This window comes from Rhinichthys klamathensis, unplaced genomic scaffold (genome assembly GCF_029890125.1).
Source record: "Rhinichthys klamathensis goyatoka isolate OS25496 unplaced genomic scaffold, OSU_Roscu_1.1 h1tg000191l_1, whole genome shotgun sequence".
NCBI classification, from domain to species: domain Eukaryota; kingdom Metazoa; phylum Chordata; class Actinopteri; order Cypriniformes; family Leuciscidae; genus Rhinichthys; species Rhinichthys klamathensis.
This window is the reverse complement of record NW_026606717.1, coordinates 5,704,121-5,719,036: the sequence shown is the minus strand read 5'-3', so window position 1 is coordinate 5,719,036 and position 14,916 is coordinate 5,704,121. Positions and strand designations below refer to the sequence as shown.

At 34.9% G+C, this 14,916-nt stretch overlaps 1 protein-coding gene across 4 annotated transcripts; it reads right to left on the bottom strand.

Annotated features, from left to right (window-relative positions):
- Positions 1-773: 773 nt before the first annotated feature.
- On the bottom strand, positions 774-12,666 carry hnf1bb (HNF1 homeobox Bb). 4 transcript variants are annotated; one of them, XM_056262199.1, is made up of 10 exons: positions 12,125-12,666; positions 10,810-11,009; positions 8,240-8,444; positions 7,231-7,451; positions 5,220-5,365; positions 4,499-4,625; positions 3,927-3,983; positions 2,609-2,758; positions 2,426-2,523; positions 774-1,480 (listed from the first exon to the last, which is right to left on the bottom strand). In XM_056262199.1, exons 1-10 carry the CDS (start codon positions 12,493-12,495, stop codon positions 1,460-1,462), a joined length of 1,596 nt encoding a protein of 531 aa, XP_056118174.1. In that variant the 5' UTR covers positions 12,496-12,666; the 3' UTR covers positions 774-1,459. The 4 variants fall into 4 exon arrangements, with proteins under 4 accessions (XP_056118174.1, XP_056118172.1, XP_056118175.1 ...); XM_056262197.1 differs by having other exon boundaries at positions 8,240-8,516; positions 12,125-12,665; XM_056262200.1 differs by lacking the exon at positions 3,927-3,983 and having other exon boundaries at positions 12,125-12,660.
- Positions 12,667-14,916: the final 2,250 nt, after the last annotated feature.

Sequence of the window (14,916 nt, the reverse complement as noted above, 5' to 3'; positions counted from 1 at the left end):
GTAATATTGTGGGGGAAAAAAAATCTAATTTAAAATAACTGTAATTTATTCCTGTGATGGTAAAGCTGAATTTTTAGCATAATTACTCCAGTCTTCAGTGTCACATGATCCTTCAGAAATCAGTCTAATATGCTGATTTGCCTGATTTTTTTTTAATCTTATGTGATCCAATACTTTACACATTAAATACATTTATTTATTGCATATTTTCCTATCATTTCATTTCTGAACCTGAACGGGACTTTGTAAATATTCAGAACCACTGCCAATTTCAGTAATATCAGTACTTGTTTTCTTCTGATGCACTGATACAGGTCACATTTGCAGTCATGCATTTGCTTCATTAAGAAACTAATCTCCAGGGTGCTATTTTAATTAGTTTAGTTTAGTTTCCATAGGGAAAAACTGAAAAAAAAAAACCCTGTAATCACATGCTAGAGAAGTCATGTGAGAAGAGGAAAGGAAATGACTTCACCTGTTCACTTCCTAAAAGTGAACTCAGATGATACTTTCATGCCCTTTGACCAGTGAGACAACAAGGGAAATAGACCTAATGGGGCATGGAAAACAAATACACACCCTTTTATTGCCGATCTCTGTCCTGTCTCCACCCCTCCTTCACACCTCTGACTTTCCATTAGTGTGTGAACACATTATAAATGCAAAGTGTGGCCTTGCTTTCTGCTATGGCACATTACCAGACGAAACAATTCTCAAAGAAATAAACACATCATTGTCATAAACTAATAAAAATGAGCACTAACGCCAGGAGGTATTCTTCAAAAATGTATTATTTATCGATTTACACAAATATAAATATGATTGAAGTGATTCCAAAACGTATATAAAAAATAGCAAAGTTATACACATTCTCATAATATTAGCTACAATGGAGTAGTGTGAAATCAATCCCTGAGAAGCAATTATATTTGTAGCATCTTTTGGGATCACTTTTATGTGCAAGTCCATGCGCTGAAATGGAAAGACCACTCTGATGTTGTGAATTTACACAGTAATGTGATGATTTTCTTTAAGAATACGAGATACATTTCAAATCTCAAACATGCGTGGAAAACAAAATCTCATCCGTGATTGACTATTTATGTTGTTGTTGTTGTTGCTTTGCCTGAAACCTTGACCTTGTATTTAATAACCAACCATATTTCCTCATTAAATTGTATGTACAGTATCATTGAAGATTTCATCCCCTAAAACCGATGGGTGTGAAAGCTTCGGCTCAGTATTCAATCGTCTTAGCAAGTTCCGCCAGTTTGTTCTGTCATATGGCTTAAAGTTGTAATATATCAATCATTATTCTTCATTTGTTGCTGAATCCAGAGGCAGTTCTGCTCCTATTGTTTCTCCATGGTGATAGGTTACCAGCGTAACTGAGAAACGCAGAGGTCACGGACCGCGGTTGCTAAGCTGCCGAGGAAGTTCTCGCTTCGGTTGCGTTTGTTCACCAGGCCTGCAATGGACACTGCAGTGACAACAGAAAGTAACGATTATCCATCAGGACCGCAAATACAGATAGGCACTGTTTATGTACAGAGAGAGAAATATCAACATTGACCACTTTATAAAAATGTATACACCTTATTTTGCAATGCGGAAGTAAGTTACTTTCTGTTCAGATTCATTAGCCCTGTTTACACCTGGTAATAAGATTAAGATTACACCTGGTGTTTTAATCCATCTCTTTTGTCCATTTTTAACCACTTCTGTCCTGATTTCTCTGAGGCGAGGGTCTATGTGTTTTTTCAGATCATTCGATCTAATGGACAAAATAAGCTCATGCAATTTACATATGAACGTGACCGGAGTCGATTGAAAAACATACGGAGAGCACCAGCTTTAGTTTCTGCTCTGACAGCCGCAAGACTGTGCTAGAAATCAGGAATGGTGAGAGAGAACATTGTGCTTGGTACATTTTTTGTCTTCAAACCAAACTTAGGTCTTCAGCCGACAAAGTTTAAATCCCGTCTGGCTAGTGCACACTTCCCATAATGTTTAAGCATAAGTAGGCAGAGAGTAGACGGTCTTTTGTGGCTGTTCGAATGCATTCGACCATATGAGCGTTTACACTACGAAAGCAATCTGGTTGAATGCGTTTTCGACTACCTCTGGAAGTGGTTGAAAGTGGACAAGCTCAAAACGTTTTAGACCCCGTTTACACCTGTATTTAGCGTCGTCTACTTAGCGATCTGATTGACCAAAACACATCTTAATACCAGGTGTAAACAGGGCCTAAAGGTAAATAACTAGAAAAATAACAAAGTGCAATAAACGGTACTACTATTTGCACTACAAACCAGTGTTTATGTATACAATAAGTAAACACTTGCACATTCAAGTTACAAATGGCTGCACCCGCTCTTACATTAGAAGTAAGGTGGATAGAAAGTATAAGAAACTGAAGTTTGACCTGCTTGTTGGAGCCCAGGTGTGTGATAGTGCTGGTGTCCATGGTCGTATATCGAGATGGATGGGAAAACTGGGCGGCTTCTTGTTTGGTCGAGTACACTGAAAAAGACAAGCGAAATGTGAGTTTTGCACATTGTTGTTCAGAATCACAGTGTGTTCTGCATTGATAAGCAGGGGTTATTACTGTGCGACTGTGTGAAGGGCTGCTGGGAGAGGTGAGCTGTGGTCAGCTGCGTCAGGCTGGTGTTCTGTGGGAACTGCATCGGCTGCAGGGTGGCCAGGCCAGACACACTGTTGATGACGGGCACGCTCTGAGACTGAGGCGATGCCAGACCTGGCGAAACGTAAAAACCGTGTCAAAGCCAGAACTTGTTGTTCAAATTGTTCTAAAAGATTTGAAAATGAAAAGAATTTAAATAATAATAATCCTTTATACTAGACTGTATATATTATTTAAAAACACACATACACACGCACGCACACAGGAACGCACACACACACACACACACAAAAATAAAATAAAAAACTTAAAAATGTTTTCATTTTTTCTTATTTTTATTTAGTTTAACTTGATGTACTAAAAAAAAACTAGGGCTGTCAAATGATTAATCGTGATTAATCACATCCAAAATAAAAGTTTTTTTTACATAATATATGTGGGTGCACTGTGTATAATATTTTATATATATAAATACACACACATGCTTGTATATATTTAAGAAATATTTTCATGTATATACTGTATATAGATTTATATATAATTTATATTATATATAAATATTTTATATATAAATAATATTTTTTTCTTAAATATACATGCATGTGTGTATTTATATATATACAAAATAATTATACACAGTGCACCCACATATATTATGTAAAAAAAACTTTTATTTTGGATGTGATTAATCGTGATTAATCATTTGACAGCCCTAAAAAAAACTAAACCTAAAACTGAAATAAAAATGATATATAGACATTATAGGCTATATTTTTAAATATAGATTATATAGACATATAGAAAAATGTTTTGGCCAAAAATACACACCTAAATAACTACAATTAAAGAATTAAAGGGGCCACATCCTACACAAGTCCATTTATAATGTTCTTTTTGCACCAGAACTGTCCAATTTTAGTTTTACATGATGATTTGAATCTGATCCTTAGAATTAAACGGAATGATTTTGCTATTGTACCTTCAAGGCTTGTAAATGAACCTGTAAATGAACTCTGTTAGGATTAGCTGTCGTCCGTTTACTGGCTTAGGCAAGTGTGCAAACAAGGACTCAAATGCTTGACCTACTCATCAAATGTTCTTGTGTTAGTGGCAGTCAACACTCCAGCACTCAAGAGGGCGATAGAGTGACCTTTAAATGTCATTAAACCAGATGTGTTATCACTCAGCTAGCTAGCTATAAAGGTTTTGTTATGATCTAACTAGATCAGCAAGATGCTGTTTCTCCTGCTATCAAAACATTGCTCTGTTTAAGAATCCCTACCAGTAATGCAGTGTCTCAACCAATGACATGAGTTTGGGGGCGTGGGTATCTGTTTGTCTGACCAATAGAAAGAGGAGGGAGTGTTGAGAGAACCTGTTTGAATTATTTTTGAAATTCCATTTGATAAAAAAATGAATGACAGTGTAGGTTAGTAGTTTTTAAACGTTTCAGGCCAAATACCACCTTTCATCACATCAGAAAAACATAATAGTTTTAATAATACCGCAGATGTCAAAATGTGTAATAAAAATGAAAAAATGAATGCTACAGTAAAACTGTATTGTTAACTGTAAGATACCTTACATATATGTTTAAAAAGCACATAGCAATTATATGTAAATACTGCATTTGAGTTTTTGCCAGAAAAACTATGTACTGTACAATTACAGTGGGAAATAAGAATATATACAGTCACCAATATGCCATCCAGAAATACTTGAAATGTAGTCACTGTATTCATTTTTGGCAACCACAGCAGCAGTTTTTATCGTAAATTTAATAGGATATTTTTTACAGTGTTACAGATATGAAGAAGAAGAAGGAGGAGTAAATAAAAATGGCGATACACTCACTTTGAGCGGCCAGGCTCATAATGAGGCTCTGTGCTTGCTGATGATGATGATGATGAGACGACTGAGACAGACTATGAATGTTGGTCAAAGTGCTCACAGGAGGCAAGACTCCACCAGATACCGAGATCTGGACACATACACACACACACACACGCACACACACACACACAATGTCAATACATATAAGATACACAAACACTTTGCAGGTAAGGACGTGGTTCCTTTCCTGTGGTGAAAAACTGGTAACGCTTCCTTTTACAGTCCTGTTACCCATGCACTTACTATGTACTTATTATAGTAATTATAATTACTGGTACTAATAACTAGGTACTAACCCTGAACCTACCCCTAACCCATGTACTTACCTTATATTAGCCAGTAATTTCTAGGTAAGTACACTGTAAGTACAGGTAAGTACTGTACTGTAAAAGGAAGCGTTACCGAAAAACTTCACTAACATAACATTACAAATGTTTATTGGGGGGGTGTATATAAAAGTGAATGAAAGTGAATAAAGGCTGGGTTTCTGTGTTAAACATACTGCCTTCACATGCTAGATCAATGCTCTCTTTGACCTAGTTGAGTCAGTTTCCAAATAAAGGCGACTTTATCAATCATGTCTGTAAAATGTACATTGATCTCTGCGACTACACGGTTGAAAAAAAGGGCTGCCAGACCCGTACTTGTCAAAGCGTGCACGTCGTGACGGTTTGTTCTTTACCATTTTGGCGTCCGGCGATAACAAGCCGTGGCAGTGGTCCAGGCTACCCGGAGACACCTGTTGCAATACTGATTGGCTGCTGCCATGGTGACTGATGGTTGTGGAGGAAGTGACCTCACTGGTTCCTTGTTGACTGTACCTGAGTTCTGCAGCGAAAAACACAAGAAACACTTTTTAGTAGTATTGTGCAGTTAATGCTTTGACGACAAAAATGTGCAATTTGTTGTGTTGTCACACTGGGAAAAAGAGAAAGCTGCTAGTCGGCACATGCTGACCTGATTCCGTCTATCTTTATTTGACCTAGTTGCGTTGCTGTAAATGCAGCTCGAATGATAAGAGTCTGCAGTCCAAACACTGAAAGGCCTTTATGAGGCCGTCTATTCCTTAAACGCATTCTCGTAAACATACCTGAAAACTGATTATTCTAAATGTTGTGCATTTTCTTGCTCCGGGGAAAACAAATACAATCAAAGAGCTTTTGAACCGTTGGAGGTCAGTGACTGTAGCAGAACACACAGCTTGAGCAAACACGCTGTCCTCTGACTCACTCTCTTGACGTAATATTAATCCATTTGTAAACATTCTGCGGAATTCGGTCCATTTCACAGGCTGACAGTTTACGGCTTTTCCACAGAAAAGTGCCCTTTTGTAGTTGCCAAAAGTTAAGCTGAAGCATTTTGATTTTATTATATGATCGTTTTAAGCCACTGCATGATCCTTCTGGGTTTAAAATACCTTTTTTTCCAACAAGCTATCGATCTTCTGAGGGAGCAAAACACACCCTCCCAGACTCAAAGCTCGAACCTTGACTTGACCCTGGTTTGACCCTAAAGATTTTATGTCCTTGTATCTCACATGTGTCTGCGGGTGTGGCTGTGTGTTTTGTTCACACACCAATGGGACGGAAGAATTCCAATGAAACAAACACAATCTTACTGCTTTTGTGACCCTATTTACACCTGATACTAACACGCATCATACCCCGGTTTAACAGTCAAGGCTTAAGTCTAGTCCCAGACTAAAATGCATGTTTGAGCTGTTTTAACTGAAAGCAACTTTCATTGGCATAATGCAATATTGCCAATAATATTGGGTGTTCGAATATGTCAGTGCCATTGTTTTGTCACAAGATGCACACCAGTTATGTTTTTTTTCCCAAGGCATGTTTATTAAAGCTACTTAAATGTCCTAATTTAACTAAGGCCAAATCCTGGCTTAATCTAAGCCCTGTCTGTGAAACCAGGCAATAACGCTCAAATACTGCGGTAAATCAGGGCTATTATCGTTAACTAAAACTATTAAAAACATTTGTGTTCATTGAAATAAATATTAGATGAAAAAGCTTAAGCAAAAAGAAATGCTGTCTTAAGTTTAAGTTGAAACACTGAAATTAGTAACTGCAAAAATAAATCAATAAAAACAAAAACTGAACTAGAATCTTTAACCTTTAAATTAAACCTAAATAGTAATATGAAAAATAATAAGTGACAAAAGCATATAACATAAATCGCGATTAATTGCATCCAAAATAAAAGATTGTTTACATAATATATGTGTGTACTGTGTATAATTATTTTGTATATATAAATATACACATATGCATGTATATATTTAAGAAACATTTGCATGTATATACTGTATATATATTTATACATAATTTATATTAGATGTAAATATAAATATTTTATATATAAATAAAATATTTTCTTAAATATATACTGTACATGCATATGTGTGTATTTATATATACAAAATAATTATACACAATACACACACATATATTATGTAAACACACACTTTTATTTTGGATGCGATTAATTGTTGCCCAGCAATACTAAATAATATATATATATATAAAGCTAATTAAAAAAATTCATAAAAACTATAATAGCATATAAATAATACTAAAATAACACTTCCAACTTTTCCGGTTTGCATGACATCGGATCATCTGAGAGGTGTAAACAGAGTCTGCGCTTCTGTTTTCTGTGGGATTGTTACATGCACTTACTTGAATCGGAGGCACTGTGATGGTGCTGGGTGTGTGATGACACATGGGACAGCAGGGGGTTCATGCTGTGGGGTGGGTATGTGTCCATAGCCAGCTTCTGTCTGAAGGCTTCCTCCTTCCGCCGGTTTGCAAACCAGTTGTACACACGAACCTCCGTGACCAGGTTAGATCCAAGTCCGTGAGCTTTAGAGGGCGACACACCCCTCTGCACACACTCTGCCCTGAGAACATACCCAAAAATAACCAACCGCTATTTCCAATAGATCAAATGTGTTCAAATAAATGTATATCTTATATTGTCGAACAGAAAAAAAGAAACAAATGATGTAATATTAATTAAATGTAATTTAACAGATATATAAAACATATGTTTAATAAAACTAAAACCAATGCATGAGTGCCACTGTGTTTTAAAGCATAAATAAAATAAATAAGTATCCAAACAAAGTCGAAGAAACAAGAGAATATAAAAATGTATCAAAAATAAAAACAAAAGACTTTACATATAGATTTTATAAATATTCAAATAAATGTGGTGTTGGTAATTTAAAAAAGAGATAGTATATATTGTATGTAATATCATAAAATGCAAAACATAAAAATAGATCAAACATATTAAAATAATATTATACATGTTTTATATATATTTATATATATAAATACAAATAAATATATTCATAGTATTTCATAGTAGTGCTCATCTTTTCATCGATCATCTTTGTTATGTATAAATATATATCATCTTAGATCATCTTTGTTATATTTATATAAAACAAAGATGATTAAGAAAAAAGTAGTGCTCATTTTTTCTTCAAAGTATAAATAAATATATTTATTCGTATTTATTTTCAACATATTTTTTACAAATACTAAAACTAATATTAATAACTGTATAGAAATTTTTTTTTAAATAAATCTAAATTGCAGTTGCATGTCTGTGAATGCAGTTGTTCACGTTGTAATTTCACTGAAACGGACAGCAACACAGAAGAGAGAGAGTGAGCATTACCTGTTGCATTCCTCCACCAGCGCCTCCCTCTCTTCTTTGCTGGGGTTTTTCTGCCGTTCATAAGCCTGATAAAGTATCTCTTGAGATGCCGGACCCCATTTGAAACGGTTTCGTCTCATCCTCTTAGAGCCTGGCTCCCCCTCATCTCCGATTGGTCCTGCAGAACCTCCGGGAGCGCCCGAACTGTGTCCAGTAGGATTGAATTCTGGGAAAAAAAACAGGACCTGATCCTGACTGCCTGAGTCACTGAGGTCAGAGCCCTGAACACGGTCGAACTCTGCGGAAATAAGAGGGGGACACGATTGGGGCAGAGTAAGGCAGAATCGTGATATATAGTGCTTGGATGGGGAGGCCCATAATGAAGATACAATTTTGAGGGTGGTAATAATAATAATAGATCCAAGAATGGGGCTTACAGAACAGAGTACGTACATATATGTGTATACACACACACACACACACACACACACACACACACACACACTGTACATACATACATACATATATACACTACCGTTCAAAAGTTTGAGGTCAGTGAGAATTTTATTTTTATTTTTTGGAGGAAAGAAATCAATACTTTTATTTATCAAGGACAGTAAAGACATTTATAATGTTACAAAAGATTCTATTTCAAACAAATGCTGTTCTTTTGAACTTCCTATTCATCAAAGAATCCCAAAAAAAACAAAAAAAAACTGTACAACTGACAGACCAACAACTGTTTCAACATTGATAATAATAATAAATGTTTCTTGAGCATCAAATCCTCATATTATACTGATTTGTGAAGGATCATTTGACACTGAAAACACTGACACTGGTGATGCTGAAAATTCAGCTTTGATCACAGGAATAAATTACACTTTACTATATATTCACACAGCAAACAGCTGATTTACACTGGAATAATATTTAATACTATAACTGATTTTTGTTGTATTTTTAATCAAATAAGCGCAGCCATGGTTAGCAGAAGAGAATTCTTTTAAAAGTATTTAAAATCGTACCGACCCCAAACTTTTGAACGGTAGTGTATATATATACATACACACACACACACACACACAAGTAGCGTCACTTTGTATGAAAGTACGTACAGTACACACACACACACACACACATATATATATACATACATAAGTAATTAGCACCAATTTGTATGAAAATTAACATGTTGACCTTGAAAAGTGAATGTCCTTCATAAATGTAGGCTATTCAGAGCAAGTAAAGAACATGTATTACGCAGTCTACAAATATGAATAAATTATCTTCTAAATTATCTGACCAAAGTTTGCGAAACAAGAGTATAACAATTGACAAGATAAAAACATTAAAAAAAGAGGCTTTTCATATAGATTAAATAAATGTGCTGTAGGTCATTTATAATAGACACAGTGTAGGGGTGAGCACAAACTAACACACATGGTTTAAAACTTTCCACACATGCCAGCATGACAAAATTTACTGTATTTTATAGTTGCCATATCAACACTATTATAGAGAATTTATTTTGCCAAAATTAAAAAAATCTTAATTTAAAAGTTATTTTTTTTCATGTTTATTGTGTTTATTTAAAATGAGACAAATCTGATATTATTTTAATCTTATATATCTGTTATTTAACAGTTGAGAGTTCTTTAATGCTTCGCTAACCAGCACTAGCCGGGTTTAAATCCCAGTTGCGCAGATGGGGCATGTTGTAACTGCGATACTGTGCTCCTATTAGAACTATGCTATTCTATTCTTTACTTTTATGAATTCTATTGAGAAACCATGAGAAAAAGGTGAATAAAGACTGAGAGTCAATGTTAAGAAATCAGTCATTATTATTATGTTTTGAACTATGCTGTATAACTGTGTTTTGTGTTGTGTTTGTTGTCAAACTAAAAAATTACACAAAATATGCCATTATTTTACATGAAAAAGTTAAGAATTGTATTTATTGACAAAATATTTTAGTTTGTCTTGTTTTTTTTTTTTTTTTTAGATCAGATAACATTGAAGCTGTCATATGGTCATGTTACAATGGACCCCACCTATGGGGCATGTTGTCACACATCACTTCCATTATTTCGGGGTAAATCAAGAAAAAAGTATACACTGTATTTGTATTAATGAAACAAAACCACATAATTGTACTAGACATGTGTGAAATTAATCGAGGGAGGAAAAGAAATACTCTGAACCCCAAGTGAATTTACACAAACTGAGAAAGTCAAAAAGTGTTCTAGTGTAGCTCTCCGTGCTGTAATAAAATGCAATATATAAAACACACCAAAAGGCTACAATTCATGTTTTACAAGTATAATTCGTTAGCAAATGTAATAATACATAAAATGATTCACTGCATTGTACAGTAGGCTTATATAACAAACATCAATACCAGATGCAAAAATAAATAAATAAACGAGAGCTTATAAAATAAATAAAGCTTAAAATGAATGTCACTTGTATGAAATTTTGTTAAATAATGTAAATAGATGAATTTACTTTTAAGCTCGCAAAGGGAACAAAACAGTCTACTACATAAGCTAGATTGTAATGAACGTTGTACTGAGATGTTGACTTACGTCTGTCGATTTCGCGCTGTTTCTGGACATACCAGGTGTAAAGCGCGGCTCGCTTGGCCGTCTTCATCGGCGTGCCTTTATTGAGGTGCTGGGACAGGTGCGACTGGTTGAGGCCCGTCACGTCCACCACCTCGCGCTGAGGGATATTGTGCTGCTGCATGTAGCCTTTCACAGTGCGAGCCACGCGCCACGGGTCCTCACTGACAACCACACACACTAGGCTATTATCAGCAGATTCACAAGCAACTCGACATTATTTTTTTCCCCTCCTATCAAAAGGCCTACTGAGTTGATTATTTGGGATTAATAACTGTATAATAATAATTGTATATAGGCAAGACGAACTGTATATATTCATACAATAAAATAATAAATAATAATAATAGGCCCGGCATGGCATTGGTTGTAGCCTATATCATTTTAAATGCCTCTAATTTGACGTAGGCTATAGCCGACAAAATGCCTTAATAAATCTCTTAATTTTAAGCCTCGTGTGAAAAAAAAAAAAAAACAGCAATCAGCATACAACAAGTAAAACGCTTGTGATCGGTTCAATAAGTTTAAACAAAAAAAAATGAAAATGTCTGACGGATCCTCTAATGTTTGTTTGGGGAAATAACCCCTCACATTGAGTGTGCTCGAGGATGTTGATTTAAGACTATAACTTTGGACAATGAATAACTAGATATCTTTTCCCTCTATTCATACGACATTGTGTATCTTTCTGTTGATGATTTATAGAAATAAATTAATAACAACTACACGTGGTTTCGTTTTTGACTTTACGTCAATATTAATATCTTGTCCTCTTTATAGGCTACTTTTGCACATTCGATAACATTTCGATTTTTTTTTTTTTTTGCCGAAATTTTAAATGTATTCGATTTTTTGTGTCTAAAGTTGCATAATTAGGTAGGCTAGGCTAATTAAAACAATATTAAAATAATACTGAAATAAGAAAAAAAAATTGCTTCATCACAATAGGCTAATTTTGGTATTGGTTTCGTAGATCATTTTATTTTAAAAAATATATATTGGGCAAGCAAAAAGAAAAAAATAATTAATAAAAGAAAATAAATAAATTATATAGGATAAAATTAGACAAGTGTCTACAGAGAATTTAAAAGAACTAGCCTACAGGTTATTTTATTGAGCTGCTCATTATTGCGCACTCTTATTGCGACTGGAATTTAAAAAAAGCATGTAGTAGGCCTATTGTAATGTAACATGTTGCATTGTTTGCATATAATATTTTAATAAGGTGACATTTAGTTAATGAACTGAAAAGTCAAGTATCAGTATATGAATAACTCACGATAACATGCGCTCCACCTGCGCGCGCTGCTCCGCCGCCTCCTCCGTGTTGAGAGACTGCAGCTCGCGCAGGATCGGCGGCGTGTCGAAGTCATCCCCGTCGTCTGAGCCTTCATCCCCGGACAGTTTACCGCCTTTCCCCTGCGCGCTGGTCAGAGTCAGAAACACCGGCTTCGAATCACTGGAGTCGCTGCCGCCGTTGACACTCGCCGGGGACAAGGGTTTTTCCATTTTTATTCCGAATTCGGCGGAACACGGGCATAAATCCTCCAGCGCCTGGACCAGCACATCCTTAGTGACCCCCGAGTCCAACAAGGCGCTCAGGAGCTCCTGCTGAAGCGACGTCAACTTGGACACCATGTCAGTAAACATCAATCCGGTCTCGTTGAAAATCCTCGCGGCCTCGGTAAATAGACGTGTGAAATTAATTGAAACGAAGAGTGTTTTTAAGGACGGAAGCACATGAGACTAAAGTGTCTTAACGCAAAGTTTTGCAGTTGTCCAGTGCACGAGCGCACCTGCTGAAGGAAGTAGTTCTACGTTCCTGGGGGGCGGAGCTGACTGCATGGTCATTGGCTGTTGCACCTTATGCAAATGCTATTTACTCGTTTATGAATAATGCTAATATAAATGAGAAATTTAGAGGAATCCAATTCTGTATTAGTCTGCTTTTGGGTCACACTTTAGATTAGGGTCCAATTCTTAACTACAACTTTTGCCTCAATAAACTCCTTATTAACCTACAGCTTATTAATAGTACACTGTAAAAATGATATGATCAATAAGTTATTATGACAACATGTTTTTATATTGCAGTAACTCATCAAAATAAGTTAAGCAAATTTCAGGTTTTTTATAAGTTATACAAGATTCAACTCATTTTTTTAAAGTTGATATCCAAGACATCCAAGTTGATTGTAATTAAACATTATTTATGAATAAATAAATACTGCATTATAAACATTTAATAACAACAGGCTAATAAATTGTTTCTGAAAAGTTGTTTTGTGATTTAAATAGTCACAAATCTATTTGTATTTCTTCATTTCATTTATTTGCTTATGTCTTGTTATAAGCTTAAAATACTGTTTTTTACTTGAGAATAAAAGGTGGCACCCTCCTCTGAAAAAAAAGATAATTAATTAATCGTTATATTTGTTATTATTGGTTAGTTTTTATTCTGCTCCTATAATGCGTTCATTTTATGATAATCATTACTCAAATATGAGTAATAAAAATTATAAGTTATGACAACATATGTCTTTACATTGTTTTAACTCATCAAATTAAGTTAAGCAATTTTCACATTTATTGTAAATTATACAAGATTCAAATATTTTTTTAAAGTCAGTTTAATGTAATTTAAGTTGAAATGACTTAAACATTTAAGTTGATTGTATACTTTTCAATTTTTTCAAAGCAACTTTTTTTTACAGTGTAGAAAAACACCCCATTTTCCATCATTCGTAGACCCCTCTTTCTTCTTTAGTCATTTTCTCATTTATTTGATTCTGAAAAGCAAAATGTGACTTTTCAACGAGCACAAATGTTGATCAGTGACACATCAACAGTAAAAGTGTGAAAATTCAGCATTAATGTTTTTCATAAATAGACTGGAATCAAAATGCTACATAAAAAGAATCATTATGAAAATGTAAAATCGTAGACACAATATGAGTAATTCACAAGATCAAATCTGCTGCTGGAACAGAATTTTAATGCGCGCTGCATTTCAACCTTTCTCACACATTTTAGGGACTGGTCAGTTCTCAATCATTAACAGCAGTTAATAACAAACTTACAGAAATTACATATTTTTTTCCAGGATGTGAAACTACTTCTGTTGTGAAAGCTGCACTGGAGTGTGACTGTATCGGATGAATAATTTGTTAGTTTTCTCTCTCTTTCTCTCTCTTCTGACCAGGAGGTTTTGTATGTGGTTTACTGACACTATGAAAGGCTCTGCTGTCTGTGTAACAAAGCCCCTTCCCTTTCCACCACTGGAATGTTTTTTTTCTTTTTGTAAATATGGATAATTTGCCTGCAGTTTGAACCAAAAGCTGTCAGAGTCGATCGATAGGCATCTATTCATCGATATTTGATCTAAGTGAGGCATTTACAGATATATGAAACTGTTTAAGTATGGCTAAAATATGCTAAAATGGTGTAATTAGTAAAACTTTTATACTTACACACACATTTTAGACATGACGGGTAAGCTGGGGAATCAGTGACCAGAAAGATGAGTTCCGGTCAGTAAGCTGGACCTTGACTTGGACTCAAAAGGACACATAAACACAAGAACACACACACACACACAGTTTATTTCTGTCATGTTCTGGGAGATAGGTAAGGTCTCGAGGCATTTATTGTCTGTGTTTGCCGTGACAGAACTGTGCCACAGGTGTTACACCATATAAAGACTCCGTTGATCACCCTGTTAGACATTAACCACAGTAATCTAACCTTCACGAGCTTCCTTTTCATGATGATGCGCAATGATTATGATTGTGTTATAAAACAGCCTAGGTGTGTGAATATACACACAACACATTTTGCACAAACTATTGGATGAATTAGACCAATTTTAAGGATTACAAACTACTTTAAAATGCAGATGTTTTTTGTTAAAGCTTTACCATCATTTATTTATTTATATTTTTACTAACTAATTATTGTCATTCTTGTTTCCATGTTAAAGGACGGAGAAATGATTAGAAATTTTACAATAACTAATTTCATATAATTGACATTATATATTATTGATTGAGTCGTGAGGTATACTACAACTGA

Excerpts from the sequence above, each read along its gene's own strand:
- hnf1bb (XM_056262197.1), bottom strand. The coding sequence starts at position 12,495 with ATGTTTACTGACATGGTGTCCAAGTTGACGTCGCTTCAGCAGGAGCTC. Across the intron at positions 7,452-8,239 it reads CTGGTGGAGGAATGCAACAG|GGCAGAGTGTGTGCAGAGGG; the intron begins GTAATGCTCACT and ends GTATGTTCTCAG. Across the intron at positions 2,759-3,926 it reads GTTGAGACACTGCATTACTG|GTCTGGCATCGCCTCAGTCT; the intron begins GTAGGGATTCTT and ends ACGTTTCGCCAG.